Source organism: Mixophyes fleayi, chromosome 5 (assembly GCF_038048845.1).
Source record: "Mixophyes fleayi isolate aMixFle1 chromosome 5, aMixFle1.hap1, whole genome shotgun sequence".
Lineage (NCBI taxonomy): Eukaryota > Metazoa > Chordata > Amphibia > Anura > Limnodynastidae > Mixophyes > Mixophyes fleayi.
In genome coordinates this window covers 89,954,709-89,980,449 of record NC_134406.1, presented here as the reverse complement: position 1 = coordinate 89,980,449, position 25,741 = coordinate 89,954,709, and the positions used below count along the sequence as shown (strand labels likewise).

Here is a 25,741-nt window from a genome sequence, read left to right as displayed (position 1 = left end):
GAGATCTAATTTGAACTATTTTACAAGACGTGCTCACCAAAAAGTATTCGTAATTGTGGGTCTGACTTCTGGCGGTGTATACATCAGGAAGAGAAGTACCGTTTCTCCTTGACAGCCATCACGCAATTTTGGTGAGATCGAACTATATTTTCAATTATAGAACAAGGCAGTTATATATCTGAGAAGTATAATTTCTATCCTATTTCTACCAAATAGACACACAGCATTTGTAGACTTTATGTTATTTTTCTAGTGGACTGGCCACCCACTTTGAGTGTCATTCATTACCATAATTTCTGTTGTGAAAACAACTGTGTTATACATGTTATTTATTGTTTTTTTTACTATATTATTCCTTAGCTGTCCATTGTGATACATAGTATTATTTATACATGTCTTTTTGACATATATTCTATTATTTATATTTCATTTGTTTTGACATTTTATCTGTACATTTTTATGTATTTATTGTATATTGTATGTTCAGAATTCATACAAGCATCCTGCCATTACTTTTGTATTATATATTATGTGGCGCACCTTTCTACATTCTTTATATATTACTATAATCTTTTAGGGATTGGCACACCTAAGACTGGCTGCAACACACTCCATTTCGATTTTTATTTATTTACTTATCCCATTTAAGCACATAAGAGTCTAGTTTTTTTTACATTGCTGAAGACCCGCATGTGCAGGGACCCTCTGGTCACTCATACGGACGCCAGAGAGCCAGCTATGACTGAGGAAAGTGCATTACCCACCTATGGACCCCAGGACCACACACAGTGACGGAGTTACAGATCAATTTCATTTTATAAAACTATCCATATACAAAAAAAAACACTTCCATATACAGCCCATAAAAAAAACTGAATACATAGCAACAGTGATGAAACTATAAAATGCATTCTGTAAGAAATAGGATTTTTTTTTTAAAAAAAAACATACCTTCCTTGGCTGCAAAGCCAAACTTTTGTTTAAGGGCTCGTTTACATGCAATGGGAAAACAGGTAAAACACATGAAAACTAACACATGCTTTAGTTATGGGTTTTTGTTTTTTTACTGTGTTTTCCATGCGATTTTTAATTTACTGCAAAGGTAGCGCATGTGAAATAAATCATGCAAATTGTAAAATGTGGTATGTAGCATTACAATGTTAGAATACAATAACTAGAATGATACAAGTGGCTTATATAGGACCTATCTTTTATTTTTTTTAACAAATTTAAAGACAAAAAACAATAGATGTGAACGAGCCCTATAATGTTAAATCGCTTGCACACTATGGATAAAGCTAGTGTCAAGTACTAAAAGAAACCTTCACAAACAATACATATATAATAGGAAAACAAATAGAAAGTAGGTGAGCGTAGTGATTTTTTAATCGATGTCCGGCTGCGCACATTGCCAGCCATTACCGTAAGGAATCTCCCTATAGAGGTGCGAAAAATAAAGAGCGGAGATTCCAACACCAACATCGGCGCGATGTGTCACTGTGGACTGTTTCGAAGACACATTGCGCTGAATTGAATCTCTCCATAAGATACAGTGATAACTTATGGTTATGTTAATAAACATTTTGGTAATTTACAAGTCACAATACCAAAGTTTAATAGATAAGGAAAAGTTTTTCTCGCCATGATGTTATATAAAACCTTCTCCATATAGGTACAGTATATAAGGGACAGATGCTAAAATACAAATCTCCCTATGCAAATAAGCTTTGAAATATGGTTGTGTTAATTCAGAAATAACTATAACCACAGCTATCTAAAGTGGTTGTTCAGGAGGATTGGCAACACAGGTTGTACCTGGCCAAAATGGGAGCATGAACAGAATGTATGTCAGACAATGGAGACATTCACCTCCTCTCATGTGGCAGTTTCTTCAGCCAATTATGCCACATTGTGGCTGAGCCCCCCCCCCCCCAGCCAATTGTGTTAAGTATGCATTTCAGCTAGGAGCGATGACATAACTACCATAGGTGCAGAAGGTGCAGCTGCTATAGAACCGATAGCTGCCAAAGCCCTATGTGTTGTTGTGTGTATTTCACCATTGGGTGGTATAAAATTTTGCTATGGGACCAGCAAATGTGTAGTTACCCACTTTAAACTGAAGCTCTTACTCAGAAGAGGCTACTACAAATGTGCCGCGGCAATAACAGTGAATCCATCATATCATGATAACTGGCTCAGATAATAGCATGGCTGCTTCATCAATGTGTTGGCGATAGGTGCACTTCAAAATCTGGGCTGTGCACAGGGGTGGGCTGGGCCAGGGGGCAGGGGGGCATCGCCCCCCCGGTCCGCTCAGACTCACCGCTGTAAGGGCCGGCCCCCGGATGCAATATCGCCTGATTTTTACCGGCGGCCGCATCTTATGACACGGGATGCGGCCGCATCAGCGCACAGGCGGCCGCATCACATGGCATGCGATGCGGCCGCGTCATCAATGACGTGGCCGCATCCCGTGTCATGAGATGCGGCCGCCTGTGCGCCCCCCGGGCTGAATTCTGCCAGCCAGCGCCTGACTGTGTAACTAATAAATCAATGGCAATATGTGTTTTTTAAATATATATATATATATATATTAAATTCAATATGATTTGTGATAATGCACTTATAAGATCTGGAAAACCCTCTCAGTGACACCACATCAGATAATATCTAACACATACATATACATTTAGTTCTAAGAAATAAATGGTTTCAGAGCTTTGCACTCACCATTGGAAGTTGTGCTGGAGGCTACAGCCTTCTCACTCACGTCTGTCCGAGTGTGGCCTTTCACTAGGGAGTTCTCTACTTTTTTCTTTTCACTCATGGTAGTGCTGTGAGACTGTGCTTCCATGTTGACTTCTCATTACTTACAACCTCCCTGTACAAAGCAATTGAAAGAAACACAAGGTTTTCAGATTTAGAACACAGGAAAACATTAGCAAAATGTCACAAAAAAATCTTAGGAATTTTTCAGCATCGGTGCATCCTGTACATATCTATTGGATTAGTATAAATCAAAATATTAATACTTTCTGTCAGAGAAAGTTGTTGTGCACAGGTTGGAAGCAGGACAAGTGAAAACATGGGTTTATATAAAAATAAAAACAGAAATAAAAGAGATGAAATAGCTCATTTATTTATGAGATTTAAAAATATCTAAATAGGATGCTACATCAAGAAACTCTAAGGTATTATTAGAAACAATATCTCCAGGACTTAACTCTCACATCACAAAATAGCATTTTCTGATACTGTAAGTAAACTTTCTGCGTATTTGATGGATAATAACAGAGGGATGCAATTTTCACAGTCAATTAAACTTCCTTAGACCTAATTGGCTACAAATTACAACATGTACAGGCCCACAAAGAACATCAGTCCTGACTAACATGTGATCAGGTACTGTTGTATGTTGGGACTGATAGTGACCACATCTGACCATGTCACTGTTAGACTGTAATAATGATCTGTCTGATACAGCTCTCCAGTCAAAGTGCCAAACAGCTGGATGATACAGATTTGGTCATGAAAGTGCATGCAAGTGTATGGCCAAATGTGAGAGAGACCCAGGCGCTGGCCGATGCGGTTGAGCAGTCGGACCACCCTATACAAAGGGGCCGAAAGTCACAGAAAAAAAGTGCTCTCCCCACAATCACACACAATCTAATATCTCTATCTCTAACAAGTTTTATCTATTTTGTACAGAATATTATTAGTAGCTCTACTGTAATTGACTGGGGAAGCCTTATAATATCTAAATTATTATAACAATAAATTCTATGTCATGAATCATTCAGATATATCTAACAATGAGTGTTTGTTCCAGATTGTGTAACAGCAAAGGATGATGAAAACTTGACCAAATCAAAGCTATTTACTAATCGGTGAAACTTAGAACAAGTTTGTGGATATACTTGTAGCTTTGTTCTACAGCTTGTTTATATCAACATTTTGTAATGTTTTTTTTAGCATTCAAACAGTAGTAGTGTTGCCAACATAAATACTACTAACACTTTACCGATTTATTCATTTTATTTTTACAGTATTTACAGTATTCATTAACCTGAAAATAATGCAGACATTGTAAAGCAGCATATTTTGTTTGATAAAAAAATTGTATGCATGTGTTTAAGTTCGTCTTTCTTTTAAATCTCAAAGATGTTTACAGGGATGTGTTAAGATGAGCTAGCATTGACTACATAATGCCTCTAAATAGCTTAACTAAACAATCACAGCTCATATTAATCCAATAACAATATCAGTATACATAGTGTTGAGCTGTGAATTACTGTTGGGGTTTTGGTAAATAAAAAAATATGTAGAGCATCCATGTATAAGCGTTCTGCAAAAAGAGCATGTTTTAACAGATAAGACCTGGAGAGAAGATATGCTTTTTATCATACTATGGAGTGTTAGAGACGGCCGCCTTTCTCGGCCTTTTTCATAGTGTTCATTTAACAAGGATGGCGATCTTTTACTTTTTTCAGCAAAGGTAACATTTGTACTGTAAAGTGTTGATAGCTACTATAATAATAATATTAATAATTATAACAATAACAGTAATAATAAAAGGGATAATAAACTCCCTACAGTAAAGTGTAAAGAAATTAGAAGTAACTGAGGAGTTCTATGACCATCTCTATATACTTATCTCTCATGGTAGGGAAAGTGTTAATACATATAACGCACTAATTTAATAAAATAAATTGGCACATCAAAAAAGATGTGTCAAGCAACTCCTAATCAGTAATTAGAAAACTACATTATCACAACTTACTATTAATTGAATATGATGCATTTGCCAAACCGCATAAAACCATGATCCTAACCTCAGCTGTTAGTAATGTTAATGAAGGTTGAAGAAGGCTGGAGAGGTAATCAGCAACTGAAAAATATCCTTATCTTCTGCACATCTGATGTAATACCTTCCCAATGAAAGGGAAATTATGTTTATGGTTGTTTATACACCTATTTATATAATAAGTGTATTATGTAGGGATAATGTATCATACTGTATACTGTAGTTTATAAGGATATTAGAACTCATTGGGCCTGATTCATTAAGGAAAGTAAGGCAAAAAAATAAGTAAGTTTTCTCCTGGGCAAAACCATGTTACAATACAAGGGGTGTATATTAGTTTATTATTTTTCACATAAGTTAAATACTGACTGTTTTTTCATGTAGCATACAAATACTTGATAGCTTTATTTTTACACTGAAATTTAAAGTTCACCTAGGACATGCCCTTTCCCAACTATAAATCTGTTCCCACATCTTAAATTTAGCTTCCACTCCTATGCAACATGGTTTGCCAAGGTGCAAAGTTACTCATTTTTTTGCTTGACTTCCCATAATGAATCAGGCCCACTGAGTGCTCATCGCATGCCCACATAGGAAATAATGATAGAGTAGTGTTGTATGGTTGGTAGACTATCGCTGGTCACTGCAGCTTTATAAACAGGGACAGTTGTATCTAATCCTCCAGTGGGTGTTATTTATTTGCAGAATTTTTGGCGCATCAAGAGCTATTTGTGAATGAATTTGCAAGCAGTGAAACTAGTACAACTTGCTGACAGGATAAATAAACCTCAGGAGGACATTGCAGATGTATAAGCTATGATTTATTGTAACCAAACACACTGAACACTATGAAATACAAATAGGATTTCAAATTGTAGTGACTAGAAACAGATATATTAGTTTAAATGTAAAAACGCTGAAGCATTATATGGGTTAGACTTTTTGCAATAGAAAAAATATGATATCATTGCTCAGAAGTAATAGCTCAAAGTCTAGCTATGCAAATGTTTTATGTGGTTATCTGCAATGTAAACATTTATTTTCAAGAAAAAATACCTGAATTAGGGAAAACATGATTTGTTTTTCATCCAACTATTCTTGTCAAGGCCTGTTATTGCAGAGTATGGCTGGGCTCTGAACTTTCATATAGGATAAACATTCTTTCCTTAATGCAAACATCCCTGGTCTCACTTCATCCAACCGTGGAGCAGCCATTTCTAATTCTCCTTCAGGCATGAACCCAGTGGACAATTCATTCCAGACCCCTACTAAACCTAATCCCTCTCATAACAGCAACTTGCCTACAGGTCTGTCTTTCTTTCAAGACCGTAAATGTGATTACTGTCAGGGTACTATTATTATAATCCCCTCTATGATTAAAATTGCTTGTAATGTATTGATCTGGACAGTGGCTTAACTCCAGCCAAAACACTGTCCTCTGAAGTTAGTTGATTATTTACTACAGCTTTAGACCAGTCAAAACTGAACTTTTTGCATACAGACAAAAATTATAATATTCTTTCAGTCTATATAGGAAATGTTGATATCAGACGTACAATGTAAAGAAAAATGTTAGATATAGAGCTCAGAGGCCACACATTACATAAACAGTAGAGTATTTGCACACAACACACCGTACTATAAACATTAGTCCAACCTTTGAGGAAAAATAATTTAGAAAATCCAGTCATCTGTAACATAATTTTAAACTACACTGCTTACCAATTTAGTGAAAAGGTTTTATTAAAAAAAAAAAATATATATATATATATATATATATATATATATTAGGCTCCCCATTCCTGTTATACAGATGGAGCACATTTCTTTGAGATAAACAGCGCAAAGCAGCATATAGGAGACAGTTTTTAAACAATGTCTGGGAGCGGCTCTGGTTAATCCTCCCACATGGGACTGGAAAATGGCATAAAACAAAGAAATGATTAGTGGTAGCACAAATACTAGGGGTGCTCTTGGATCTACCGCACCTACAGAGCTGACTCCTATAGCGTAGCACATGACAGAGTGAAGAACATTTCTGTCCTATTTGCTCAGCAACTGGACTTGGTGCACTGTAAATGCACAGCGACTAGTGCTGCATCTGACTATTTGTCGCAAACAAACCTCACCTATATGTATTTCCTTCATGCCATCCTCATTTATTTTAGCTAACGATTATGGTTTAATTCAGGGATAAATGAAAGGCACCGTCTAGTTTAGAACTTATTATCACCTTACAACCTAGAAAGTGATCTCAAAGAGGAGAAAAAGTTTGATGCACATAAAAATGCAAGGATGTTTAGATCAAGAACACCAATGCCAGAGTTTACAGGTTATTGTTCATGGTTATAATGAATAAATTTACCTTCCTTTTCACATATCTGTCAGTTTTTGCAATTGGAGGTGACTCAAGTCAAAGCAAATTATCACTGAGTTTCACCAAACATGATCTATGATCGGTTCTGTTTGTTAGCTCAACTTTGGAAGTTTTAGATACAATTTGCATCTAAAATTATCTTTGAAATGGGGTTTCCACCCTAAAAATAAATTTCTATACCAATAAAAACACATTCCCACTCATATAAAAGAAAACAGATTCTGATTTGGAAGCACTCTTAAGTTCGACCGTAATATCAAAATATAACTCTTTATTTTTAATCATTAAAATACTTTCCCAGAAGAAGCATGGCAAAGTGTCAGTATGATGCTATTATTGGTGGCTCAATGCTTAGTGGAGCGATGTGAGTGTGAGCACCCCAAGTTTAGGACTCACTATGTTGTAAAATAAATGAATTGCAGCAATAATTTGGGGTTGGGATACAGAGTAATACAACATCAGTTTGTTTGTTAATGAGAAAAGTGACATTAGAGTCAGAGCATTATTTTAAAGCTAACCTCAGACACTTTCTGATTGCAAATTAATAATCAGATGCAAACAAGCATATGTTAAACAATTAGCATCTGAACACAATTTCTCTGAAATCTGCAATTACAGTGGTAATTCACCTGGTTGTTTGTAAAAGCATAGGGTGGCTACTAATGAGAGGGGTGTGAGTGTAGTCTTTGCTATTTGAGGACAAACATAAATATCATTCGTTAATACATATATGTAGGAAAAATGTAATATAGACACATGCCTCATTAATCCCAGAGAATTATGCTTTTTTTTCTCCTGCAACTAAATGCAACTGCAGGAAAATTATTTTACTGTGATAATTGCATATTAATTGCTTGAAAGAGCCTCACACTGACAACTTATGACAGCCTAGTACACATACTAATGGATAGAAAACACTGCTATGAAAAGCACTAATTGCTTAAAAGAGACCCAGTGGTAAATGTATCAAGCTGAGAGTTTTCCGGCGGGTTTGAAAAGTGGTGATGTTGCCTGTAGCAACCAATCAGATTCTAGCTTTCATTTTGTAGAATGTACTAAATAAATGATAACAAGAATCTGATTGCTTTTTCAAACCCGCCGGAAAACTCTCAGCATGATACATTTACCCCGAATGTGATTTGTGTAAAACAGTAATAAAATAGCTGCAAGCAAGAAGGTTTGTTAATTTAAGACTGGGGGGCTCATATTCAGCTAAACGGAAATTGCATTTCTAGAGTATAATACACTCTTTTACATCTGAGCATGTGCACACAGCACTACTTCTAAAGTAAAAAGAGGGTATTATAAGTAATTTGCATTCAACTTAACGTAAGTCTGAGTGGATGGCGGTAACCGTCATTATGTATCGATGCAAATTGCAGCAATACACAATAAAGTAGCGGTGAAAGAAGGTAGTGCTATGAGAATGTGCAGCTAATGTCATGCGTATAATGCTTTGACTCTAGAGAAGCCGGAAAAACTTCAACTGGATCTCAAGTGAAGGTCAAGTAACGCAATCTTTAAATAGCACTCGTTTTTCTGAAACAAGCTGTCCCCATAGAAGTCTATGGGAACCATGGTAAGTGTCGGTAAAAAGGTTATGGCCAGAAAAATCTCTGATTTCTTTGGAGTTAAACAAGAGTCTTTTACCGGCGTTTATGTCGGCATTTTGGCTCTTCACCAAAATATAGATTTATCACGTGTATGCTGAATAATTTTTTTTCATGAATGTGCCATAGATGTGTAAGTGAGAATGTAACATACAAAAGTGAATAAACCATCTAGACTAACAGGAATAAATAGAACACACCCACCATGGAAATATGATTGTATACAGCGGCAAAACACCCCAAGTTTGTTGTTAGAATATTAACTTGCACCCTGACTGAGTGTTCAGTCTTCTTAAGGGTTATAGTTTTTTATAAATCTTTATTCAAAACTGATCAGTAGAGGTTTCAATGTCTCCTAAATACAGCAAATGCTGGGAGTCCCAGGGGAAGTTATTTATTACAATTGTTTCTTAAAGCGGGAAAACCTTGTTACGGGGCTATATGGATTTTTTTTATTTTTGTAATAAATCTTGCACACTATAAAATAGCAGAACCACAGTGGTCCCTTGCCCAGGATCCCAACAGTTTGGGAACAATGCACCCAAACTGAAGAGTTTGTCTGCCCTAATAAATTTATGATTGTCTCTGTTAAATGGTTTGTTTGGTGCTCAAATAAAACACTGTGCGGGAAAAAAATTGTCTGCTCACAGGAAGTGATAATATGTTATGACAAAAATATCTTAAATAGAAAATAAAATTTATCTCTGCCTTGGAATGGAGACACGCTTCAAAAATTTACAAAGATAAGATAGCAATCAAATTAGTATACAGCCTTTTGAGTTTATATATTAGGAAGTTAATTAAAAATATGCTTCCCTATTTTAGAGTTAAAAGCTTTCATTGATTCATCACCTGGAATTGTTATTATAACCCTTATTCCTTTAGAGTTCTGTGATTTACTAATATTAAGTACGTTAGCTTTAAACTGTATCAACATTTTGTGACTAAAATGTGTATTTCTAAATATCAAATTCATGTTTTAAATATTGTATTGCTCTCAAAGTAAACCTATTATTCATTGAAATCTTAAAATAAACATCATACCAATACAGGAAAAAGACTAAAATGTCAATATTAGTCATACAGAAAGCATTCTGGGACTGACAGACTGAACACTCCCAAACCTATACAACACAATATGTGCAGGAAATAATCTTAAACTGAAATTGCTCTAAGAATTATTCATAACATGTGTAACTTGTGTCCCTCAGTATTGGTATCTATAATGAATAAGCACCAGTAAAGTTTGTTCTGTTATAGTCTACTGCAGGCTATGTTATTATAAGACATAGTAGACAATAACATACCTATACATTTATGTGAAATAACATTTGTAATACGTAGGTGATGTAAATATGTGTAACAATTCCTATAAATAACATCTGTATAACCAGTGAGTTCTAATTCTATTGCTTATAATCTTTATTGCTTATAATCTGTGCATTCTGATGTTATCCATTCAGTGTTCATTAGGAAAACCTGAGCATTATAAGGAATAATGCCCCTCTACTGTATGTAAATTATTAGATAGTAAAAGTCACTTCAGATAGCTGTAACCTGTATACAAGCCCTTAGCTTACTGCCTTGCACTTTTATATGGTCACATAACTTCTCTGTGACTACTAACAGAGATATAATTTATAGACTAGACTGAGTTATCCCATATAGTTGATGAGTTGTGATGTCTAAACTTCCCATTGTATATAGATTGCCAGAACCACTTTTATGAAATACACATCTATGATAAGTCACAGTGGAGCTCCAAGACCATATCTATATCTTTATATCTCAAGGTACTGGATGTATTAATCTAAATAGTACCCCAGTCTAGGAAAATCAATTACCCCAGTCAGTTAATATATGTTAGACGTCTGTCTGTGTTCTCCAGCATTCCCTGTTTTGGAGCTCCCATCTTGTAAAATAATGAGATTACTCTGCAATTCCTAGAGGTGTAGGACCTGAGTCATTAAGGAAAGTAAGGCAAAAAAAGGAGTAAATGTTCTCCAGGACAAATCATGTTACAATGCAAGGGGTGTACATAAGTTAAATATTGGCTGTTTTTTTATCTAGCACATAAATACTTGATAGCTTTATTTTTACACTGAAATGTACAGTTGATCTAGGACATGACCCCAACTATAAATCTGTCCCCACTTTTTAAATTTACCTCCCCCTCCAATGCAACATGGTTTTGCCCAGGTGCAAAGTTACTCTTTTTTTATGCTTTGCTCTCCTTAATGACTCAGGCCCGTGGAATCGTCTCAGGGCAGTTCTTTTTCTCTCAATTGGCTCCGAGATCTGACGATGCTATATAGCAACAATGAGTATATATGAGATTTGGAAGACACGAAAGCAGGGTGCTTATTGTATATTTATCTACCCATCAGTTGTGTCTTCAAGATTAAGGCTGTCCGCGCAGGTTGTAGATGGGATGCGCTGTCCCGACATGACTTTTACAGTAAATTGCCCAAAAAGTCCTTTGTCAACGCTGTGATAACAGAGGCAAAAAGCAAAAATCCTTAAATAGGTTCTGAATGATGTATCCTGAGGCTGAAACTGACATGTCACCCTGTCACACTTTACACAAACTGGCAGAAACATTTATCATTAGTGAAATGTGCACATGTCTTATTAACACTACCAACAAGGGTGAAACCAGTAGTTTAAGACTATCACAGCAAGAAAAAATGCATTTTCATAATAATTCCGTATATTTTGAGTCCCCACTAAAACCTTACATCTGAGACAGCCATTTCTATATGTCTCATGTCAGGCATCTCCCTGAGAAAGCCAAATCTACTAGCAAGCAGGATCTATTAAAGAACCAGGCAAGATGTGTATCAACTGGCAGCAGAATAAATGATGAGAAAGTCAGAAGCCAGCAGTTGTAAGGAAGGTACTATGAATACAATAGATAATAAGTTTACAAAGCAAAAGTCTGAAGACTAAAGGTTTCAAAATCTGGTTCTTTTTAACAATTAAATGAGCATCATCTAAGAATATAACTTATTCTTGTTGGGCAAACCTAAGAATCCACAAAAAGACACAGACAAACCCTCATATCAGCACCATAAAAACAAATAGATTCTTACTGACTTGTCTCAGAGGAAAGAACAAAAGGTGTAAACAGTAAATAAAACAATACAAAAAATGTATTGTAATAGAAAAGGCAGATGTGGCTTCATTTACAGTGGACAGTGGTCACAGCATGAAATCTGAGTTAGTTTAGGATTTCATTGATCCTGTTTTTATACATTTCTGATCAAATTTGCTGCCAAAATGGCATATTTTGAAAATGGCTTTAAAATGCACACAGATAATATAGTGGAATTTCAAGTCTATGGGGTATATTTACTAACCTTCGGGTTTGAAAAAGTGGAGATGTTGCCTATAACAACCAATCAGATTCTAGCTATCATTTATTCAGTAAATGCGACAAAATGATAGCTAGAATCTGATTGGTTTCTATAGGCAACATCTCCACTTTTTCAAACCCACAGTTTAGTAAATGTACCCCTCAGGGTTAGATTCAATTAGCTACAAGGTTCCTTAGTAGCCTTGCGTGTTGCTTCTGCGTGATGTATAGGTAATGATCTTCTCTCATTTTTGCTCACACCTCATAAAGGTGTGAGCAAAATAGAGCATTTTTATCATTACTGTAATTGCCATAATTTGCGTAGAAACATCACTTGCGGCTACACCAGATCTCGCTGCAAAATGAATCGCCCCATTGACTTAAATGCATTGAAAGGGCAGTTCACCATGCATTTCCACTCATCTGTGAGAGGTTAAAGAGTTTTGCCTTATCTCAAATGGGAATAATTTTCCTGTTTGGTCCACAAATGTTGATTCATACACAGAGGCTTAAATCTTTTGATCTGTATGAGTTCCCATTAGAACACTATACTACATTGGGGAAAATTTTCTGTAGTGTGTACCCAGCGTAAAGGAGAACATTTCAAGATATGGTTCAATATGTATGAGGGCAGAGGTGGAACTAGCAAGCTGCGGGTCCCGGTTTAGGGAGGTGGTGAGAAGGGAGCCGGGGCCCCGGCCTTCTGCATCTGCCAGGTAGCGGGCTCCATAGGCCCTGGTGCATGGCACCTGCCTCACCAATGGTAGTTCCGCCACTGTATGAGGGGATGGTGTTGTTGAGTGCTTTGTAGGTGAGGATGAGTCATGGAGGATATGAGGAGCCAGTGTAGGAATGTGCAGTTCTTTAGTGGATATAGTGTAGTGCTTGCAACAGCATTTAAAATGGAATGAATGGGACATTAGTGGATGAGGGTAAATCCAGATAGGAGGAGATTGTAATTGATGAGGAGAGAGATGATGAAAGAATGGATTAGAGACTTAGTAGTATGTTAGGTAAGAAAGGGAGTGTTTTATAGTAATACTTCAAAAGGTGGAGGCAACCGGACTGGGAGATAGACTGGATGTGAGAAGTAAAGAAGAAGCTTAGGAGACTGAGGAATTTGTGGTGTTGCTGACAGTGATGAAGATTTGAGGGGAGATGGCGATTCTGGGAGGAGAAAAAATAATAAACTCAGTTTTGGACATGTTGAGCTTCAGATAGTATTGAGATATGAAAAGATACCAAGGAAGAGATTTTTACTGTTCAAATATTTTCTGATTTGTTAAAGGAGGGCAATGTTATCCAATCTATTTATAAATGGGGTGGATTTATAGTGAGAACATTATAAAAAAAAAGCCATATAATAAAGGTAGCCGAAAGAAGAAAGTGTAATGTAAATTAAAAACATAGGGGCATATTCAATTGTCCACGTTACTAAGAAAAGTAACGCGGCGTGCACGCTATGACCATCATTACAGTAATAGTGCGTGTAATTACTGTCATTACGGTACCTTTAAATCCAGCTTTCAGCTCGCAGCTCAGGTAGCTGCGAGCTGAAATCCGGTTTATAATTACCGTAATAGCGGTAATAGTTTTACCGCCGTGTTACTTTTGCAAGTAACACGGACAATTGAATATGCCCCATAAAATATTTCTCTGCTCTTTAATAAGAGGAGTCCTAGGACTGGGCTTGTCTCTGACAAAATAGTAAGTCCAGCTTGGATCTAAAATAGTCATATATGTATTTAGAATATTTCAGATGTCAAGTAGGCAGACAGTAAAACTGGTGTTGACTGCATCTGACTGCATTAAGTGTTCCCAAATTCCTAACAGCCAGTTTTTTACTATTTGGCTACACATGCATGCAACCGAATAAGACAAAGATGTTTAGCACTCAGATCATGGGCACCATGAGAAACTTTCTCAATGTTTCTGTCAATGTTTCCTTAATAATTTATGTGATTACTTAATACAGAGAGAGAGAGTTGACTGCTACGCATAATTGACTAATACAATACAACAATGATATGTATGGTACACTTGTCCATCTCTTTGTCTATACTATGACAAAAAAAAAATCAGTTGCACAGATTAAATTCTTGGAGTAAAAATTTCTGCCCATTTAAAGGTTGGGAAACTGTTAGCTGTGGGCTGCTTAATGCTGTAATATGTTAAAAAGGTGCTTATAAATGCAGTCAGTTATTGTACATCTGTGTTTTTATACTACAACTTCCTAGGCAGAGAGTGAAGTGAGTGCTCTTCAATGACACTACAATCAGAGGCAATTTGTACAATGCTGACCCTATAATATACTTGAAGAATTCTCTTTGGTCAGCATCTGCCATTGCTGTAATGCAATTGTACTAGTTTCTTATTGACCTCTTTTTTCTGGTTTTCAATAAAGAATGAACATTTTTTTATAGACTAAACTAAGGTTAAAAACAGTGTGTTTAAATAAATGACAAATCTAACAAGCCAAACCTGAGATGTTTGGTACCTAAAATGTTGCTTATGTTTTTTCACGCACCACACAGAGGTGAGCAAATATCAGTGATCTTTCAGGGACCGTAATACCCAGAAGTATGCACAGCCGACTATGGAACATCACATTGAATTTAATTCCTCCCAAATTGCGCTATATTAGTTTCTACCAGACACTCTGGCTCTGTGCAATATGCAACTGTTTTAAAAACGATAACAACACACTATGCACCTTCTCTTCTCCTTGTTATGGACAAGAAGAGAGGAGCATTAAAAGCAATAGTACAGCTGAGTTCTGTGGACCTTGACATGGGACTCCCACAGTTCTACTAGTTGGGGTAAGAGCTACTGCCAACTAAATAATACATTTTAGCTTCATTTATCATATGTCATGCAACAGCAATGTCTGTGAGCAATTTAACCTCTCTTTAGAGCAGAGGAGGGCTGTCAAATTTCAGTCCGGGGGGGCAAGACTCGACTCAGTAGCCTATTTTAAAGGAAAAAAAAGTAGGTGGACCAGTGACCCAGCCCAAGATAGCCCTCTCTGGGACCGGCCCAGGGGCAGATGCCTCTTTGCCCCCCAGCCCAGCCAGCCCCTGCCTAAGAGACCAAATTGTACTGCTCTACTTGCTAAGTGAAGCACTAAGCAGCAAGATTACAATGCAAGTGTGAGGTCCTGTATTTGAAAGCCGAGCAATTGCATCATACAAATGGCAGCTGGAATATTCAATCAAATATCAACCAATGATTGAACAATTAGGTTGGGTTGATCAACCTAACCAATAAAAATTGTTCACAAGTTTGAAGTAACAAAACAGGTATGGTAACAATTGTTCCCCATTTTATTTTCACAAAATTCAGAGACCTACGAAGGTAAGGCGATCTTATTCCTGTTTTACTGAATTAAGGAACTGAAATTTAAAAACATTTCTAACCTTTAATTAACTTGACACATAATCCTAAGTGAAGTACAGCAGGTGTTTGCGAGGCCTGATTTTAAAATTACCCCTATGAAAATGAACATCAATGTTAGGCATAGCCGGCATTAGACATTTAGGGCTAGATTTACTAAGCTGCTGGTTTGAAAAAGTGGGGATGTTGCCTATAGCAATCAGATTCTAGCTGTCATTTTGTAGAAGGTACTAAATAAATGAAAGCTAGAATCTGATTGGTTGCTATTGACAACATCCCAGCTTTTTCAAACCCGCAGCTTAGTAAATCTAGCCCTTAGTGTTTATAGTACTGGAATAGGATATTGAAAATCAAAAATCAAAACAAAAACAGTTATCTAATTCAATAATTAAGTTAAGAACTGAACTTCAGAGCACTTACTCATTTAAATAAAAATAAATGCTAAAGACATGCACAAGCCATTGCATTTGACTTGCAATGATGTATAACTAAGTCAATATTAAACCTTGCTGAATACGTGCCCCTTTGTGGCACTCTTATTTCCAATAACTTTTCAGAATCACACCTATCCATCAATTCATATTAATCAATATAATTTCACTACACATGAAGAAACACATATACTTGTACTCATCTACCATGGAGCTAAAATGGACTAGCAGTACAAATAAATATGTAGAAGGACCGAAGATCCACCTTAATGTCCCCTTCTTCATTCTTCCACTTCTAGTTTTACGTTAAAGGAAAAAAAAGTATTACTGCACTTACATAAGATACATTAAGGTGAACGGTAGTCATCCATTCCCTTCAGCAAGCAAAGGGTTAACAACAATTTTGTTTCTGAGGTTCTTAATGTATTATCAGTAGCTATAAAGCCTTATTCTTTTTTTTAGTATATGTCCTTATTATCCTAGCGTATAGTTTCAGATAGCCAAAGTAGTTGGTTTCTTTGCACATTTTTACTAGCTGGATATAATTCAATATGTATATTCATATCACTGTATCAGTTGAAGGAAGAGGTTACATGGTAACCTTTAACACTGTATTAACAATACTTATAATGACCAATCTTCACACTGACTGAACGTAGTGCAAAGTATTTTTAAAAAAGCCCTGGATGTCTATCTGAGTAATGTTGTTGTACAGGATGCACGACACACTTAAAACACCTATAAAACGCAGCCAACATATCAGGTTCAACAGAATATACCGACTTGCTAAGCAATCTCATCTAAAGTTTATTTTATTGTACCATTATGGTTGAAAATGATTTGCTTTATTACAATTTGTAGACATTTTATTTAAAAGTTAATAGTTTTCCCGTTATGCATCTTGTGAATTCTTACCTGCATGTTGTTTAAACTTCTGTGTACACCCTTCATGCTGCTTGTTCTGTGCTACACTGTCAGTGTTGTCTACACAGAAATAAGATGTGTCAAACCAGCATGTTTGCTCCTCAATGTGACACAGTGAAATATCATCACTCACTCATATACTAATAACATACTGATATTGTACATAGCAATACTTGGGGAAAGCCAGTTAAGCCTACAAATCAAATCTCACTCTTCTATATAAAGTGTATTGCATAGTTTGTGGCATATTAGTAATATGAGGCTGGCCATCCCAGCAGTGAAAACAGAACTGGACTTAACTGAACTTGTAATAATAATTACGAAAAACGAATGTTGTAGATAACTAAGAGAATATTTCAAGTTCAATATCTGCATGATTTACCCATTCTCCTAAAATCCAATAATAAATCATTTTCCATCTTTACACAAGTTACAAGTAAAATAGCGTGATTTTGCCTTGGAACAAAACATTCAAACTGAAACAGTTTTGATTCCAAGGGCTTGTCCTTATGAAGTTGTAAAATTTGGCTCACAAAACAGGCCAGTGAGTAAGCCTCCTTGGAATGAAATACACAGGGGGTGTGAGAAAGGCATTCAATAAAACAAAGCTCATACTCCCTCTTAGGGGAATGATTTTAAAAGTAGGCAGGAAACATTTATTTCATCAAGCTTCATTGTTGTCAACACTTCTACATTCCTAATGTAAAATGTTAGCATGTGCCAATATGCCATTTGCCTATATTGCATCTCAAATTAAAGATGGAAGTCATTATTAACCACATTCAAACAAACTGCTTTGGTGATTGCAGCAATGTCCAAAAAATTTTAATGATTTTCAAACACATAGCATTGAAGTCTGCTCTTAAAGTTCAGTTAAACTAACGGCACAACACCAGGTGTGTGCTAGATTGTGCCACTTCTTTATATTAACCCTGCTCTATTTGGTAACCGAAGACAGAGGAAAGTGGAAGCTTTTAATTAAACATATGTACATATTTTTACTCTCTTTATATTATGTATGATCGTAATCAGTCTTTTCAATTTTAGCTAATAATAAACTTAATATCTAAAAAACATTTCTTCATATTGTATAACGTGTAATATTTTAGAGTGACTTACTGCACGTTACTTTGTTGCAAAACAAAAACTAAAAATGTATTTGAATTGTTAATGCAGATGACATGTGCCTAATGTTTTATCAGGATTTCAGTAAGAATATTAGGCTCTATTTCCAATAATAAAAGGATAATTCAAATGACATTTCAAATGTGCAGTTTGTAAAATATCAGTAATATGGAGTTTACATGGCAGTTCACACTCTCAGCGAACAAAGTATCCTACAGCTGTCCTCTCTTATCCTTAAGAACGTCATTTATAAACATTTGTGGTTGAAACTGCCAAATGTCTCAAACCATATGTTTTATAAGTTACTTACTATGCTTGTAGGTTTTCAGTTAAAAGCAAACGGCCCAGAGGAGCCAAAACAAGGATACAATCCGCATGATTACAACTCGCTTTTTCATGAAATCGAGAACATTTTGCAGACAATATAGTGAGTGAACAAGGTTTAGATTTGGAAAATGTACATAAGAGTTTAAGGAATAGAATTTCATTGAAAAAAAGAATATTAATGCATTAATCTACAGAAATAGCATAGTTATATTAGTGGTGGGAATTAATGAGAATGCTCAGTAATAAAAAATGCTCAGTATTAAAAAAAAAAAGCTTAAATAAACCTGCAAATAGTGATTCACATAGTGTAACACATCCTGATATTTTTAAGAAAATCTAATATCAGTTAGTCTGACGAACAGGACAGGGTTCAAGGGACGCAGAGCTAATTGTCATGAAACCTTCCCTTAAAGTCACAGAAAGCAGCTGAACAGAAAAGGAGGATTATGATGAGTGATAAGATGGGGAGGGGACTTACCTAGGACCCAGTTAGGCGGAAATAACAGCAGTAATTCTACAAGGCAGTACAGTAAGCTTTCAAAGTCATGCTAGTGTGAAGTAGTGTGGGGCTGTACTGCCTGAGGCCAGTGCTAATACAAAGATGACTAATGACTAGGCCGTGCAGACAATGAATTTGGGGGTTGAAAACTAACAGGAACCTTGTACTACCTTGACAAATGGACTTTCACATTTCCATTCATTAAACAACCTTTGAGCACAATATTGGCCGCGGTCTTCTGGGTAATGAGCTGACACATGTTATTGTTTAGAAATAGGATATGACTTTTTTTCACTTCTAATTAATGGACTCACACCACATTTATAAGAGGAGGGGCTGCCATGTCAAGCACCAGCATGATTATCCTGTGATTAGACAAGGGGGTAGATTTACTAAGATAATTTACTTGAGGGTGATTAAGAGGCTTCCGCTCTTTTTCATGGGATAGAACTAAATCAACTTAGTGGCGTTTAATAAGAATTATTATCAATGACTAAGTAAGCAGGGTTAGATTTTGTATATGGGCATACATAGGTGTCTACATATGCACATGTATTAGTGCATATTAAGTCTTACACATACTGTGTCAAGTATGTCAAATTGTACATGCAACCTTAGATATGTGCACATTTAAAGTAGTGTTTTAATATGAACTGAGCTCAAACAATGCACATGCAAAAAACAACAAAGATGAAGAGACAACTTAATTTTAATTAGAGATTTTTGTGTTCACCTGTCAATGCTGAATGAATTTGTGGACATACCATAGCAGACACTTTGACCCTTTTATTTGACATTTATGTTATAATAAAATAAAATCACTTATTTAATATAATATTCTAGAAATCTGTTTCTCTGCTGATATGCTGACCTAAAGCACTCAAACTGAATGTAATTAACCTACCAACTTTGATCCGCCATCTATACAATGTCTTCTAATGTAAGCAAAGGAGCGCACCAAACTGCCTTTATAAATGTAAATTTTCTATCCAACGGCATATCTATATATCCTTGTCACCCTCCACCCTTATCACTTCATATACTCGTTTGAAATCTACAAGATAAAATATATTACTACTCTGACAGAAAAACTATAACGAAAACAATTAGCAGACTTTTCTAGCTCTAATACTAGATAAAAAAACATATTTTGAGTGATAACCTTCATACATATACTTTCTTAATTTGCCAGAATGCTAGGTATATCAGTATACTTGAATAACTGCATAATCCAAAGATGCATTTGTATATAATTCAAGAAAAAGACATGCTTTATAACTGCATATCGGCCTATGTTTTGTGTATTTTGGTACATTATTTTCCCATTCCACACGAAGAGCTTGAGCCTAAAATAAAAAATATGGATACTTTTGAGACCGGTTTTGCAGCTAGTGTCAACTCCAGCTCTCTACCTGCTCTGTATTATACATAATGTGGTGGTGAAATTAATTTTACATCTATGCGCCCTTTAGTTTTGAAACTGACTTAAACACTAATCTGCACTGCATAAGAGCCTATGTAGAAGCAACATTCCTCTGCAAACATGTAATAGAGGCATCAAATCCATCAAAGCTTTGTGTTTTATTTCTGCAATAAAAAATCCAATTTAAAAAACTTCTATTTTGGCAGGTTGACTCTGTCAAGAATTATACATCCAAAACTTTCTTGAAATTAACAGTGTCCATTTATTGCAGACTCCAAAATTCTTCAGAAAATGACTTGATAAAGCTTAGGTAGTTTAGTGGGCTATCTGTTGTTGGGCTAACTGTTGGGGCAAGGAACACATAGCATATTTAATCTGCAAACTGTGCAACTTTACAATGATTTCAGCGAGATCTGAGGCATGCCCTCAAGGTTTTCAGGGAGTTGGGATTAGGGAGCTGATAAGAACCTCAGCTGCCCACAGACATGCTATTTCTTCTGCACTTAAACACAAATGCATGGAGACGTTTGACTGCTGCTTAGCATTGCCGCTCAGGCTATATAAAAGCTTTGCAAGCTCCTTTTGCTGTCAATATATCAAAGTTAGATGCAGGAAGAGAAGAAAGGGGGGGATCATCAAAGTGTAAAATTTCATTGAAAGTCCTTGCTAGACTACACAAGGCTTTTTTTTTTTTTCACAGACCTATTCGAATACCTGTAGAAAGTAGAGGGATGATGAGACTGATGTACATATTGGGAAAGTTTATATCTGGCACCCTGTTGGTTTATGTTTTCCCCCTTTGTCAATTGTATATAGTTTTAAAGCACAGCAAGCTAATTCTCATGCATGAAGGGCAAAGGGCATTGTTGTGTTGTTTTCTTTCAAATTTTCAGAGCCTTAATGGGCATGAGGAAGTATTAGACTCTGGGTGATGTCTTGTGGGCCTTGACAGCAGGGGAGGCAGCCTGCAAAGGACCTCTCTGCATGATTAACCTTTTTAGTGCTGTAGGGGTTCTAAAAACATTGGAGTTTCTCTTGGCTTTCAACATGCCAACTGATTAAACCCTTCAGTACTGCAAGACTCTGCAACTTTATTACTCAGTCTGTTTTAAAATATGTCTGGGGATTAGCCATCCTGTTGCTCATAGGCTACATTACAATGCAAAGGCTGACAGTCTGAAGAATGGACAAAATTAACCCCTTTGGTTCTAAACAAGACTTTACACAAACCACAAGACAACATATGTAATGGATCCTACAACAAAACACACACACTTAAACTTCATCCCAGCTTTTATAAATCCATTCTGTCTCTTCAAAAGTATGCTTTGAGTAAGAATTTCAGAGTAATCTACTGATCTAATGCACTAATAATTCATGTTTTTCAAACTGATTCACTGGCTGACCGACCCTTTTCTTACTTGTATCCGACCTGCCAATAAAATTCAAGAAAGAGGCAACACTTTTTTTATATGCTGCATAGCATAGAAAAGAACATATGTTGTCTGTTATATAAATATTGCATATCTGAAATCTACAGTATACAATAAATATAATAAGTATATAAAATAAATAAATAACTTAAAATAAATATTTTTTTTTATAAATTTGGTAATGCTATTTTAAGACACTTTCAAAATTAAAGGATGTGAATTGTGTGAGTTGCATATGGGAATGATATAAACGCACAGTTACTTAAAATGCAACACACACTGAAATCCATGCACAAAAAAACCCTGTAAAAAGCAAGTTTAGCCTCAATGAACCACTGATACTAAGAACTCAAAGGAAGAACCTATTTGAATGATTTTAAGTGTTCGTTAGTTTCAATACATATTGGTCCTGGGTCTAAATATAAGGATTTTTTTTTTTAACACATTGAATATTATTTGAAAAAAAATTGGTGCTAAAAGAAATAATTCTATAACATGTATATCATTCATCACTGATGTTCTAGAACACTATGGTATATTACGATTGTAATTATGAAAAATGTGGCTTTATCTCTATCCCACAATTTTTGTGAAAGTCAAAACAGAAAGAAAAAATAGGCAAAAAAATCAATAATTAAGGATTTGTGTTAAAAAATACATTGTAATTTCTAAAGCGTCAAGCTCTTTTACATAATTTACTGGGTTTTCAGAAATTCTTTGAGGGTTTTTAGTTTGCGTGTACCCTCCATCAAAACAATAGTGACAATGCTAATTTAGAAACTGCAAGGCCACTGTTAATTTTTAGTATAGTACCTAAATATAATAATTATAGAATCAATCAGTACGGCACCTTTCTAAATTATAAAGCAATTACATTACAAAAAAAAAATGGAAATTGATATTATGGGTGCAAGGCTTTTTTTTACATTCAAATTATTAATCTCCAAATAAGCAAACACAATCATGAATCTTGAAAGATGAATGAATTCCATGTTTCCAATTACAAAGACTGACCATGCAAAAAAAAAAAAGAATGAAAGAAAATAGGAGACTGGCGCCCTCTTTAAATTGTTTGTTAATTGTCTTTAACCCCTTCAGCTACACAAGACAGGACACAAGTGAAAGCTTGTTGGTTTTGTGGACATTTTATTGCACTGACTCGTCTTGTCAAATATGGGGACTATTTAAGATGTGTTTAACAATTTGAAAGTTTTTGCTAACTTTGCTGGCAGTTAGCATATAGAATTTTGTCTTACATCACTTGTTCTACTCTAAGTTATCACCACCACATAGACTGGTATCTAAAAATGAAATTAGACTAAAGAAGAAACTAGCAGTTACATTTCTGATGGAAATTTTAAATGTCAACATGCATTTGTTTTTGTCCTGATTTTTGTCGCATATATTAAAACAATGTTTTAAGTTTACCAAAATGAGTCTGTTATCTGGACTTGATTCACTAATACCATGCTCTCATAGCCATGCAGCTCCTCCTTTGGCAAAGGCTACTAAACTTTATGTATCTGCTTGTGTGTGAACTTTTACTAGTTTCACACTTCAGTTTGAAAAGAGCATGTGAGTAAACAACGTAAGTACATATGCCACCAGAACCTCAGTATCCGCTTTACTCCCTTTCTGTCTCTCAAAGCTATTTATTTAAAAGGTGTAGATCAGTTAATCCAGTCTGGTTTGTGGTGTTCTGTGTATTTACTTTACCTCTTTCTTTTCCCTTTCTCTCTCCTCTTGGAGAAAGTAAGTATCTGGCATGATTCATCTAGACTAGAGTCCTTGTTTGCCCCCTCTAGAAAGTGCCTGGCCCTCAAACCACAGGGAAAAATAGATTTAAACTAGATTCAATTAAATTATTCTAAATCCTTCAGTTAAGTTATAGAATATTAAGCCTGAAACAGCACAAACACCACTCATCAATTCAAACACAAAAATGCCACATAAAATAATTCTTACTTCAAAATAAAATATTCCAACACACATATAGAACATACTTTGGTAAACCATTGTGATTAATGACAGATGACAACTTCTTAACATGCATCTTAAACTTCTTAACCTGCCCAGCATAAAAATAAACTAGTCTTTTCAGGTCTGGAGGAAATTTATTTTCTACTTAAAAAAAACCCAAAAAAACACCATCTCGTGGATAACTTAATGCAGTCGTGATCTGTAACACTAGAAGACATAACTCAAGTTTCAAAGTTCTTTCTGTTGGTTTCCAATCACATCAACTATGCAGCTGGAATCTCAGCTTGTACTAAGCCCTGCTGTTGGGAGAGAGCTCACAGCTAGGAGCAGCGGTGCATGTGGGTTCCCTCCCTCTGCGTCCAGATGTGAGGACCGTGTTACAGACTCTCAGGCAGCTAAACTTTAGGACTCGGGACAGTTTGAAAATCAGTCAAGAAACATACAGTGGCAGACAAGTACTGCGGTGTGCATGCAGAAGGGGAGGGTTCAGCACTGCAGGGGTTGAGTAACCATGCAATTATGGGTCTTCAAAATTAAGACTTTCGCGCCTAGAGCTTCCAAACTAGCTGGTCAAGTCACGAGTAACGGACCTGTATGTGTGTGTATGTATATATATATATATATATATATATATATATATATATATATATATATATATATATATCTTACTGAGGTCTATACATATGTGTATCCAGTGATTAATGCATAGCTACATGTGTGTGCATATACTTCTTTAAATGTCCATTGATGTAAATCACTATGTATGTACATACAGCCAATTAAGACTCATGAATGTACCTTCTGCAACAAAGTTTCTAGATAAAGTTAACATGAGAAGTTCCCCTTTCCCTTCTACAGCAATCACAGCTCTCCCCTCCTTTCCTTCCTTCGCGTGGTTTATTGTGAAACAAAGACACAAACGTACCAGAGATCACCCTTGGAGAACAGTCATACCTTCCAGTAAAGCTTTCCAGAACACAGCCGGCGTTCCCTCCTGCTGACATGGACTGCACAAATCTCAGTGTCAAGAAGAACCTCTACGAGCTGCCCCCTGGCTGATCAGCCTCCCTTCTAGCAGCCACTAACTGAGCACTTGGCTTTCTCATTTTTCTTTGCAGACTCCGGCACCACTTTCAGAGATCTTGTAATCTGATCCTTCTTCTGACTCACTCCTAGCAGCAACACACTGACATTTCTGATTTGTTTTAATGTTGAATACACTGGAAAGTCTAAAATAAGAGCGAGCCACAAAACACTACTACTACAAATGTAAACTATGTCTCTGCATTGGTAGCACATGCAGTAAAGATCAGCGCATACTCACACGTTTTGTTTCAAAGTTTCTCTGTTGAACTCTTCTTTCTTTCACTTAGACATTAGCATTTTTTTCTTTTCCTTCCCGTCCTCCTCTTTTTTTTTCTTTTCCTCCTCCTCTTTCTCCTTCAGTCCAAGTTTTACAGATGTTGCTTCTCTCTCAACTTGCAGCTCTCAGTCTGCAGTGTGGTTCGCACACAAGATATTATGAAATGCAGCAATGAAAGGGTGCTAGAATTTGTGCAAGTGTTTTGTATTGTGTGGGGTTGTGTTACTAGGGATATACACTCAGGGTCTTGGTGCTCAGTACATTATTACTAAGCTTCATTTATTTTTCTCCTCCATCCTCTTAATAAATGAATCCAGCAAAAGAGATACAGGAGGGAGTGGCATAAGTTGGGAAAGACAGAGAAAAGAGAGTAGGAGGTGGGAATGGAGGAGGAGGGGGTGTGTATCTGTCCCCCGTGGCTGGCTCTGTAGTGTGTGCCAGTGAATGGAGCTGTGTGTGCGCTGGTGAACGCAGCTTAGAGCAGGGGAGACATACACGTGTGGCACCACCCCTCTCCTCCCGGGCATTCCATCTCCCACTCAGCGTTGAACCACTGAGGGAACACTCCCACCGCAGCTAGGCGGGGAGGGATAAAGCAGGAAGGAGGGAAAAGAGAGAAGCTTGGAATTGGCAGTCATGGTACACTGGGAGTCTGTACAAGACATGACAATCCTATACATTTACTCATTTTGTTACT

The 25,741-nt window shown here is 36.2% G+C and overlaps 1 protein-coding gene across 4 annotated transcripts in view; it reads right to left on the bottom strand.

Annotated features, from left to right (window-relative positions):
* Positions 1-25,522, bottom strand: part of GLI3 (GLI family zinc finger 3) — a 172,394-nt gene extending 146,872 nt beyond the window's left edge. For 2 of the 4 annotated variants that reach the window (XM_075212540.1, XM_075212543.1), the window contains exons 1-2: positions 25,006-25,522; positions 2,731-2,881 (exon numbers count right to left, since the gene is read on the bottom strand). In XM_075212540.1, coding sequence (XP_075068641.1) covers positions 2,731-2,854 — 124 coding nt within the window. In that variant the 5' untranslated portion in view covers positions 2,855-2,881; positions 25,006-25,522. Of the gene's footprint in view, positions 1-2,730; positions 2,882-24,606; positions 24,980-25,005 lie in introns of those variants that run through there. The other 2 variants (XM_075212542.1, XM_075212541.1) reach the window with 2 other exon arrangements.
* Positions 25,523-25,741: the final 219 nt, after the last annotated feature.